Source organism: Ptychodera flava, chromosome 6, assembly GCF_041260155.1.
Source record: "Ptychodera flava strain L36383 chromosome 6, AS_Pfla_20210202, whole genome shotgun sequence".
In the NCBI taxonomy this organism is placed as follows: domain Eukaryota; kingdom Metazoa; phylum Hemichordata; class Enteropneusta; family Ptychoderidae; genus Ptychodera; species Ptychodera flava.
The window spans coordinates 34,063,669-34,075,768 of NC_091933.1; the positions used below are offsets into that span (position 1 = coordinate 34,063,669).

At 39.5% G+C, this 12,100-nt stretch overlaps 1 protein-coding gene across 1 annotated transcript; it reads left to right on the top strand.

Moving 5' to 3' along the window:
* Positions 1-1,098: 1,098 nt before the first annotated feature.
* LOC139134456 (somatostatin receptor type 5-like) lies at positions 1,099-2,076 on the top strand. The gene has a single exon (XM_070701316.1). The coding sequence runs from the start codon at positions 1,099-1,101 to the stop codon at positions 2,074-2,076; it is 978 nt and encodes a 325-aa protein (XP_070557417.1).
* The last annotated feature ends 10,024 nt before the right edge of the window (positions 2,077-12,100 follow it).

Sequence of the window (12,100 nt, forward strand, 5' to 3'; positions counted from 1 at the left end):
TGCTGAATAATCTGCAGACACCATGATTTCCTCATATCTTTATTGATATCTCTCTGGAATATTGGTCTGATCAGACGTTGACTCGTAATAAAGTCGCCAGGTGTTTCATTTTCAGCTTCTTGAGTCCCAAGGTAACACATCTTGTAATCGAGCATTATCAATTATAAATAAATAAATTTCAATGTCCATATCACCTACAAATCCAAGAATCGGTTGTTTTCCCCATATTCACCTAAAAATCAAGTGCTTAAAAAACCAAGACGGAATCTACTACAATGTACATTCGGGCACCTCGAAAACCAACGTGAACAGCGGTGTCGTGATTGCATAAAAATCGTCAAAACGTCACAGTAAGTTGAAATCTTTCTCAAGTTTGAATGCTTAGCGCTAGAGGCATAAAACTTGGATCGAGATGATATTAGCCCTTGTTGAGAATTTCATGCGGTTTTTACGAGTCTTGGAATTCAAGAATGAAATAGACAGTTGAGATTTCCGTTTACCGATCAGCGAACCTGTTGTGTTATAAAACTGACTGCATGCCTTCTTTTGAATACATAGTTTCCAAAATCGGGTCTTTCGACCAGCGGTCAAATTTCAATTGAAGGTTTGTACACACATCGTCGTATCAGCGTATAGACATTGTACACAATCTATTTCTCGCGAACGTATATTTGTTAGGAGAACCAGCAATTTTACAAGATCTGCTGTTACATTACGGTCCACATAGCGACGAGAATATTTTATTTGCCTAGAGATAATATGCCACAATCAACTAGGAAGATTTGGCATCGTTTTGGTCTGAAAAGACTCAATGGAAATTCAGACAAAATTCCACAATAATATCACCTATGCAATTGAACATTTGTCAAAATGCCTGCTATTCACTCCTACGAATGATATAGCATCTTGAGACCATGATTAAAGCCCGTTTCCTTGGAAACAGTACGTTTCAGTTGAGGTACCCATAGTTCATCGCTGTACTGCGTCAGTTCCTTTTTTCAATCGGCAATATAAACTACGGCAATTGTGCTGCGTTTAGACTATTCACAGCAGCGCTATAAATGACAACCTGATTGGGGAGACAGACTGATATGTACAATGGAGACGTCGCTACGGTATTCTACGTCTGCGACGAACTTGTCGTACGCCCCGAATGATTATTACGACTCCTGGGATTTATATAACGCTTCCAGTCCGTGTATGAACAGCAGACTACAAGGAATGGTTGGTTTGACCATCACCAGTTTCGGAATACCAATAAACGTAACTTTCATGTTCGTCGTACTCCGGGTACGCTCTATGCGAACCGTCACGAACGCGTACCTGGTCAACGTTGCTGTCGCCGACGTGATGCATCTAGCAACTCACTGGGCAGTCTGGTGTTGCCATCTCCTTCAGGACATGTGCCCACTCAGAAGTAATATGAACGTCCTCTATCTGAGTCTCTTTCTCAATCGAATCATGCAGTTTGCGTCTCTGCTTACGGTTACCGTGCTGGCTTTGGATAGATACCTGGCTGTTTGTAAGCCTGTGCTGTACAAGAAGGGACTATTGCACCGACCGAGGGTCGTGGTGAAGATTCTGAGCGCGATCTGGTTTTTCAGCTTGCTCATGTCTCTTGAGACGGTCTTGCAGTCCTTTGGCTACTACCATCAGACACTGACGAATTACGTCCTCATCGGCCCGCTGATTTTCTTGATCGTGCTACTAGCTTCTGTCCTGGTTACTGGCGTTTTCTACTACCTGATCATACACAAAGTGAGAAAGGCAGCACGAAATAAAAGTACGACTCACGCTCTCAGAAGCCGCGAAAAACAGATTGTGAGGCTGTGCATGGCGACCACTGCTATTTACTTCCTGTGTGTGGTGCCTATGCTTGTCGAAATACTCGATCATCTTTTCAACTACAATCAGCAGAACAGATGGTTTTTCGAGTGTGAAAAGTTTATCGTGATGAACGTAGCCTCCTACTTCCTTGAAATTAACTCTTCGGTAAACCCGATTATATACAACGCACTGAGTTCAAAATATCGGAAAGCCTTCGCTGCTGCCTTTTGCATGACTTGCCAGAAGTGAAGAGAACAGCAAATGATTTTTTATCGAGAGTTTAACTTCGCTTTACCTATAAACCAAGGTAACTGAAAGACAGTTGCTCGTTGTAGTGAACCTCCCCGTGGAATCGCACATTCGTCTGGTGGCCAACATCGGCGTGGATGTGCTATATCTCTATATTTTGCCGAGTGATATGCATCGATAACAGACGTGACACCGTGTTTTTAAACATGCGAACGCAGATGGCGGAGGTTTGTGCTGTTAAAGGCATAATTTAATCCGCCTATACCGTGTCCGGGTGCGTGCGCTTGACGTCCTCCCGCAAATCAAGACGAACAATGGCTGACAGGGACTAACTGCAGCTTTTTTTTAATCCTACGGAATTTATGGAGAATGTTCTCGGCTTAGAATTGGGTTTCAGTCAACGATTTCAGTTAATTGAGCTACTAAAGTCGAAAACAACGTTCTCGATTTCAAGCATCATTTGATGACGAACTAAGCACATTGAACTCTATAGAATTGGATTTTTACAAATTTGTAGTACTGTCAAACACGACCTCACAAGGTAAAAGACAGCTGGAAGACCATCTTTGTAACTAACGGTGACAAAGTGTCGTTGTTGTTGTCGACACGTCGTCAGGACGCTATAACGTCACCACGTACTCGCCATCAGCGTTTTATTTTAATAAATAATTATCTTATTTGATCATGTTTTTCTTGTTTTTTTTTCTCTCTAAAACGCGTATTTATGCTGTATGGCTTTAGTGACCAGTAGTTGGTCTTATATCCCCTGATAGGAGGCAGTAAATCGCAAAACAAATCGTCAGAATGATATTTTTTGCTCGATGTGATTAGATGAAATCAGAACAGTGTTTTATTTTGTAAAGAATGCACAGTTTGTTCAGAACACGTCTAACGACGCCGATCCTCACTATGCCGACACATGAACTCTAGGAAGGATTACGGAGGAACGTCTATTGACGGCAGCTCGGAGTTTCTATTCCCGATGTCGTGCAACGGTCGTGTGGATCGGACAATAGTTCAGCTTACCAGACAATGACTGTGGAACCATATGAGGAACGGGAGAACGGAAGGAACTACACCCTCGGGCTGAATTGGAGATATCATCAAACAATGGTTTGTGTTTTGACGTTTATCACAAATTGGATTTTTTGTAAATTATATGAAAGCCTGCAAAAAGACTATGATGGGAAGATTTAATTTAGTGCTTGTATACTTAGATGATTCTATGACCAGTTTTAAAGCCATATACATGTATGTGTACACGCGCTTGTGAAACCTTGCTAGTGATTTCTACGTTGTCAACCACAAACTTGCATTTATGTTTAATATATAGAATAGAATAGAATAGAACAGGTTGGCCTAGAAGTTAAATGAAAGTCTAGCAGATTGATACACCAAATGATGGTTTAATATTAAAATTTGTAATGGTGATTCCATAACCAGGTATATAGCAAACATATACTTGCACGCGCAGGAAACGGTTGATGGGAATGATATTGATAATCAGACATTGTATTTTTGTAAAAATGTTGATTAGTTTGGGAGTTAAAAGGAAGCAAATTATAAGATTACGGTGATGCGGTTTAATGTAAATAATTGTACGTTTGATTCCATAATCGCACGTACGGCCACGCACACACTTGTACTGGCAGGTGAAGGGTTACTTTGCTGTTGTTCACAAATTGGATTTGCTTAGTGATGCTATTTGTCAGTTTTGATCTTAAATGAAAGCCTTTATGCAAGTAAAGAAGGTTTCGCTTTAATGCTGACATGATATAGGTTATTGCCATAATCAGGTGTACAACGCAAAGGTTTTCCGAAAGGGGATTTTGAGCGATGAGCCACCCCTCTGTTTTCGATCGATTTATTCACATATTAATAAGCATGTAAAAGAATACATTTTCAGAACAAAACTAGTGCGTGAATTATGGCGTGTCATGTAAATTGGCCGCCTCTCCATTTTCCCAAGCTGTAGACAACGCTGCTGCCAAATTCAGTTTTAAGGGCAGGCGAAGGGATGCACTTATAACATCTCGGCATGTCGCGGTCCAGTATTTATAACCTGTACACATTATCGAACCTTTTTTGAAGGAATGTTGCATTTTCCAAACTCAACTGATGTTTACCAGCCGGCTTACTGAACATATGACGATGTCTATCATGTTTCCATGGTAACAGTCCAATGAATGGTCGTTCAGGGATGCACGTTTGAGTATTCTTATCGTTGTTACGAGAGCTTAAATCGGTATGCGAGTTACACGAAACGAATACCACGCTTTATAACGAAAGAATGGCTCATTAACAGCAGTTTTGAACACACAATACTTTCCATCAAACACTGATACAGCGATCGCAGATATCAGTCCAACGAAACGTGTCGTAATGACCATTTTAGTTATACAAGCGGAAACATAGCATTTATAATGGGCTTTGAAACTAAAGGAGATGGACAATGTTAAATTTTCTTTAATGTCTGCGCTCATGCGCGGTGGAACGAGAGGGAAAATGTACGGTTATTTTACAGTTCAAACGCATGTTGTCACAAATAACAGCGTTACCTGTACTTTTTCGTACTTCTTCTAACTCATAAAGAAACACATCAATTAAATAAAGACCATGAGAATTTTGTTGAACGAAACTAGGGCATCATTGATTTATTCAATGATGTACATGTGTTGCCGGATAGCCTATTTTTTCTTATCAATTTTGGTGGATATGACGTGTGTCTTTATTATCGACTTCATCTAAAATGTAAACTAGTTTTCTAATCTCACCATTATTTGCAATATTAAATTGAGTTTAGATGAACGGGCTACCCGCTGCAGAGTGTGTTATCTTTCGTGTAACGCTATACTTTCCATAGATACGTGCACGTACATTTAGGGATATTGTACAGTTGGCGTATCAACCATCGTACCGACTTACAAGTACATCCAAAACTTTCCTTCACCAACTTCGGAACTGAAGTCGTGTCAGTTTCAATCTGGTGGTCCCCCGGACACGTTACATCAAAGTGCGTATTTCGCAGAGTGAGGTAAATCAGACGATCTGTGCAGCGGGCAACCGCCATGTTAACCGCGACATTTGCGATAATTGTATCATCGCGCAGTAGCTGTCCAATAGGACTTGCAAAATATACAAACCTCCGGGTGATCTGTTGACGTATTATTACCCCTGGCCATCATTAGGGCGCTCCATTCTTCGCAATACATAAATTAAATACGCGCCGTTTAACGTTATCATGTGCGCTTCAAGTTTCGAGAAGATTGCCGGCCGTTACAGAGCCTCATATCTGCGGCGGAATAACGATGTCACAGCCGTATGTAATTCGCGGGCGCATGTCCCACTTAACTTAAATTAATGCACATTTATTTTTCCGTAGTTTTTGTTGTAACAAAAAAGTGCAACGGACGACGAAGATCCTGCAGAATTATATTATCATCTGGCAGTGGCTTGAGCACTATCGGGTCATCACGTATAACGCTGCATATTATTGCCTTTGACAAGGAATTCTACACCTCTCTGCTCTACTACTTCAAGCTATACATGAGAAAATTTGCTCTCTTTTCATTAGCTGTTTCATTATTCTCGATATCAGGGCTACGCGTTCTCGTATCTATCTCTAGAGGTTCGCTATATGAAGCGAATGTGAGTGCGCATAGAAAGGTCTTTGGTCATTTTAATATCTGGTTTGCAGCAGAATATCCATACCTCTCCTCAAAGTCTCGAGGACATGAGTTATTTTTCAGCACAGCCACAAGTACCTTGAAGATTGGAATACTTCCCACTGATTCGATGAGTCGTTTGAGAAAAAAACCCGTAATCGAGTCACGCATCAGCTGCTTTGAAGCGATTTTTTCCTTAGACTGTCAAAATAGAGTGCGCATTGACGACATACAGCCTTCTTCTGTGTCGTGACTTAAGGTTATGTAAACTAGACCATCGCATTACAATTGGTTTTCACCCATCTGAGCATATCCAATTTCTGAAAGTAATCGCAAGGTGCCTGTTTTCCCCGTAATGCTAGAAATATTGATATCCTAAAGGAGGACTGCTTGATATTTTAGAAGTGTCTCTTCCCTTTTAAAACAAAACTTATTACCCACTCTCGGGCCGATCAATTGCAATTCTATTGGAAACTCAATAACAACTTACGAGGACATCAGGTGTTTTAAATCATGCTAAACGAAGTTTGCATATGAACAGAATATAACCACTCATTGCGCATCTGGTTTCCAATTGCAACCGCAATTATTCCCTAAACGGTGTGTGAAATGCCACCAGTTTTAGTGCACGGTCTATTTACACGTGCTTCGTAACACCGACGTTTTGAACTATACGTTTCAAGGGTGTACTTGTCAAAATGAAGTTTACATATAGACGTCTCGTACACCTCACATGAGGCTGACAACTCCAATTATTACAATAAGCATGCAGCATTGAAGATTATATATATCGACTAGATTTCATGTTTTGATTCTATGAATAGCTCCCGCCGACCAATTTTAAACAATCTCACATTTCCAGGAAGAAATGATGCATGCAATTTCGCTACTGGTGACGGCGTCGGAACAATATTGGCTGCAGATGTGTCAGAAATCAAGGCAATTGCAAGTTGTGGGCGTCGGAAAACATAATACACGTATTGTACGGCGCTGCTGTAACACTGAATAACATCTGAGTCTGAAAGGTCGCCATGCATCATGTACGTGGATTTCCTTTACATGTCTTACAGCCGCGAAGTAATCACACGGAACACATCCCCTTTCCACTCAGATACATTAAATATCTCTCTTGATTAAAGACATTTCCTTGCAAATGGAAACTGAAATTAAGGTTTGATTTCAAGACAGGTCAATTCGCACACATCTCATTCAGATTAGCATGTGCCATTTCGACCGTTCATCCCACAGGCTGCAATGTGCACAACGAACGTTTTGCCATTGTTACGTACCTCTCGACCTCCTCTCCATAGTTTTGAGACTAATCTCTGTTGCCAATCTGATAACACATCTACCGCTACGTAATCTCACACCATGACATTTCAGTCGATACGATTCTACCAATTACTGAAGAAACTGTCGATATCAGGCATTACACATACCCGTGAACTATTTGCTCTTACTGTATAACACTTACAAGTAAAGATCAAATAAACTCTCTTCTTGCTTACGTAAGCAAAAAGCAGCTTACTAATAAAATTCATTACAAACAAAAAGATATGCCTTCAGTTTTACAGCGAAAATGACAAGACATTCATTTCAACTCACATGTAATTGATTTCGATAATCGCCAACCATTAAGGGAGGGTCGATCTTATCAGTTTATGAACACATTTGATAATTCGGAATCTCAGCTGTTCTGGCCCGTTACGAAACTCCAAGGTTCATTATTTCTTTCAGGTCTGATCAGGAACTCTTAGACAAAATGTTTCCGAACGAGTGAAGAGTTCAGTTTCACACGCCTAACGTTCATGCCAATTTATGCTCTTCATTTGTATCGACTTGAAATTGATTTTGATATTTGTTGTTCCTTTTTATTCATTTTTTGGCCTTGTATTTATTTCTTTATTTATTTTGTTTTTTCTTTTCTTTTCATTGCTGTTTTTGTTGTGCAGGTTTAATATTTCTTCAATATATTTACTTTATTTTTGTTCTTTATTTTCTTTTCATTGCCGTGTTTGTTATATAGGTTTGTCATTGGTTCAGTATACTTTCAAGCCATTTGTCACATTTGCACAGTTACTCAAAAGTGTGGTTGTTGAGGATAATATTGAATACTTCGTGTTTGATATTTATTGTTGAATTTTGTCGTTTGCTTCTTTTTTCACAATACCAAAGTCATGTTTACTTTTTGTCATATTAGTGCTTATATTAAAGTTTTCCATCACTGAAAACGTATGAAATGCAATATTTCATCGCTATATTAAATGAAAATGTTAAAAACAATGGTGGAAGATGTCACAAAAATTGTATTGTGAAAAATCGACCAATTGCTGCGGTGAATTAATTACAGCACAAAATCGGCTGCCAATGTGTTATTAAGTGTCCATATACTGTCACTAGCAATGAATCATTTGTTCGTCTGGTTTGTGCATTTCAAGTGTCACACATCAACGGCGACCTCCTGAGCGGTAAAATTTGGGATGTCATCTGCTGTCAGACCGTTCCAAAACTTTGGCACAACATGGTGTTATGCCAGTGTTGGGACAATGAATGGGGCTGTAGACTCAAAGGATAAAAAACTGCAATATGTTGAACAAGGGACAACCACTCTTCGGCTTTACAACAAAATGCTTCCGCCACATGATGAACAAAGCTATATAGCATTGGCATCACGCCTGTCAACAGAAATAAAAAAGCTAGCAGAAATATCGTGACCGATGACTACGAACACACAATGTCCGTCAGAGTGTCGCTCCAGCTGTATTTGGACTTTCTGAGCTTGGATTCATCACTGATTTAGTTTCACATCCGTTGATTTATAAATTTCCACAATACAGCAGGGCCACTAATCTGTTCAGGGACATGATCGCAAAGATAAAAGAAACAAATTTCTCGACATAAATTAAACCAATCAATAACGAGTTGAGCTAATGCACAGGTATGACTTTTGGTCTGCTGAAGAAGTAACGCAAATTATACATAGAAAGTTTATTTTGGCCGTCATACTGATTGCTACTTGCATTTGAATGTTCCCTGAGTTCTGTTACGTAATAGTGTGCCGTCTTTGGCAACTGCTGTATGTGATTGAAAAGAGTTCAATATGGCCATTGCCGTCGGGGTCATTCTGGACATGACAACAAAGTTGATGAATAAAATGTGAGACAGATGACATGGTACCCAGAATGAGACAGAATTATTGCCCCGATTACATGAACTAACTAACCCTAACCCAAGAATCTGTGTTTTGGTTTTCATTTGCTTGATTTTGTGTCGGGTGAGTAGTGGGAGCCAGGCATTTGGGTTAGCTAGCTCGCTCCGTTCCGACAATTTGGTCAGCTAACCCCAATTCCTGACCCCCACTGTGCTTCATCAGACACTAAAACTAAGCTGTCGAAAATTGTGAAAGCAACAGGAAGGAAGAGTGGACATTTAGTTTATTTGAAAGTTATATTAGTTAGTCAGTGCCGTAATTACAAGGCGTCTGAGTTTGTGTATACGGCGATTTTGACGTCATCAGTTTGTGGCTATACCACTTGTAAAATGATGCCAAAACAAAAACTAAGAAGTAGTAATTAGTCTGATGGATTCCCTAATGTCGCTACACGTCATCCTCTACGGCAATAAAGTCAGCAATTTTATACAAAACCGTCATTTCTACTTTCAAATTTTCGTTTAACCGGATAGGCCATGTTGAATTGTATTTAGAACCGTTTCCTCGATCGATACCTTAATCGTTAAAGGATTCGAAAGAGCCGAGGAATATCGGCCTGATGCTGTTATATTGATCCTGAATTTTTTTTATCAAAAAGTTATTTTTTGTTTAGCCTTAACTTACGTAGGAAAATCCTAGATTTTTCATGTATTTATAACCTCTTTTTATCCTTCTTTGATCCAGTGTAGAGGTTTATATGTTCAAAGAAGTCTGCCAGACACAGACCTCTGTTGCATGTTATGCACATCGGACATAGCAGACTCACAAAAAGAACCTCAAAAGACTCACACCTAAAGGCACATTAACTGATCTAAGAAAGATATTTGCGAATCATGTATTTTAAGATCTCCTGATCAATTTAAGTATGCTTGGGTAACGCCACTCTGTAGGGGGACTAGACATACTTAATCTGTAAACAATACTTTAATCCACATAGGATGGGCATGGGCAGATGCGATTGACATGTTTTCACAGCCGAGGGCTGGAGAAAGCACAGGGAAATGACTTGAAGGCTTTATATGGTTTTACTGCCTCGCAAAAGAAAGCGTAACTCTCAATAACACTAAGATGGACGGCAGTTAAAATATGAAAGTTCAACTATATATGGATAGCAAATCTTTAGAGCGCGTAACGTAGATACATAATGAATGTCAAGGTTCGTGATTGACCTTCAGCAACGCATTTCCTTAACAAGTGTTCAGTATCGCTTAAAGTCGACACACTACATGTAGGTAGATATACAACTCCTTTGAAATTCCTATATCAACGAATGACGACAATTTGTGACTTCCACCATACATTATTTTATACGGTCATGTATAAAACATTTCAAGTACAAGTTTGGAATCACTTTCATTTGAAACAGTGACAAAGAAAAAGAGAGATGATAACTTCGTTGAGTTGCTACTCATTTTTCCAAAAGGTAAGATTCCAAACAATGCTACATGTAAGGCAATACATACATACATACATACATACATACATACATACATACATACATACATACATACATACATACATACATACATACATACATACATACATACATACATACATACATACATACATACATACATACATACATACATACATACATACAGGCTGACAAGCTTAGGGACAGATGTGGCGTTCGTGCTAAACGAGATTTGATGGCGATCTTGCAAAATAAATTATGAGTTTGAGTTCAAAATTCTCCCAATTAACCTATCATTATTATTGTTGATTTGGAGAAGCAGTACGTGATAAATGTTCGCACTCATCCGTTGCAGCCTCTCCCTTCGGCGATTTTACTGTGAATTGCTTTCAACAGAGTCGAGCGTGGCAATCAGCCCCCTGGTACGCCCGTGATTTGTTCTCCCACTCTGTACTGTCGCGTGAGTCAACTATTCACCACTCTATATTTTCGTTTGACGAATGCGCATTGGTCATTTGCTGTCTCCGGATTTGCAAAATGTTTGCAATGCGCACTACTCACTGACATGTTCTGGGGCCTCGTTGTCGTGCGCACGGGAAATTTTCGTAAATTTTGACAGTTTTTCAGGGTACGTTGATAATATAATTGAAATAACAAACTCCGGGCTGACCATTAACGTTTATTTACGGGCAAGGGCGAGAGAAAAGCCAAAAATTAATGGGCGAGGCTTGCCGAATAGCGTCTAAACTTGGCTGACAAATGGTCAATTTTTTGTGGTTGATTATGAATTTTGTACAAATCACAATTTTCGTGTTAGCTGTAAAGTTACTATGTTTACGATATTATTCATATTCACGGGCATGAAAACAAACCATTACTTTGTATTTGTGGGCTATCACGTGGTTCAGCTCGACCAATTAAAACGCGATGGACAGGGCATGGTAATATAATGACTGATGAGAGGTCACGTTCTGTAAAACCGATATTATAGCGTGGGAGTGACAAATCAGCCAATCTGAAGATTGACCAAGTACGATGTCGCATGTCGCAAAATAATTATTCGATGCTGTTGTGTATATCAGTGAAAAAACAAACTGTAATCAGTACAAACACGTTTCATAGAGCATTTAATTTGGGTGAATGTGGACAATATTTTTCTAAGGGGAAGGAAACAATCATTAGCGACACATATGTTTTTTCAATAAAATACAGTGACTTGAGGGGACGCGAGGAAATTAATTCCACGCACCAATGGGCTTAGATTCAGTGTCTCACATGAATCTGGAAATGGAGTCTGTCTCACACGAGCCATCTTAACCTATTGGGATGTGGGACTCCTCTCACACATATCTGTTGCACTGTCTGAACGCCATAAAGCGCGATCCAGGTATAAATAGGAGCACTATAATTGGAATTCATACTATGCAATGGCCATCTGAAGGGATAACAGCAAGAGACACAATCCCAAAAATGCGACTTTGTCTGATGTTTCCAAAACTCAAAAAATTTCCCATGCACACTGGTGGATATTATGAATAATTTTAAGATCTACCCACTGCTCTATGGTCTGAGATGTACATAACCAAAGATTGTTGTAAACAACTTGCTTTCATTTTATGTGGATAAGCTAAGCAAGAAACGACCATTTCTTTTATCAACACGTATTGAAATCATACTCCTATCCAGACTGATGCAATTGTGTAGTTATCAAAGCAATTCGTATACGGGATTCTC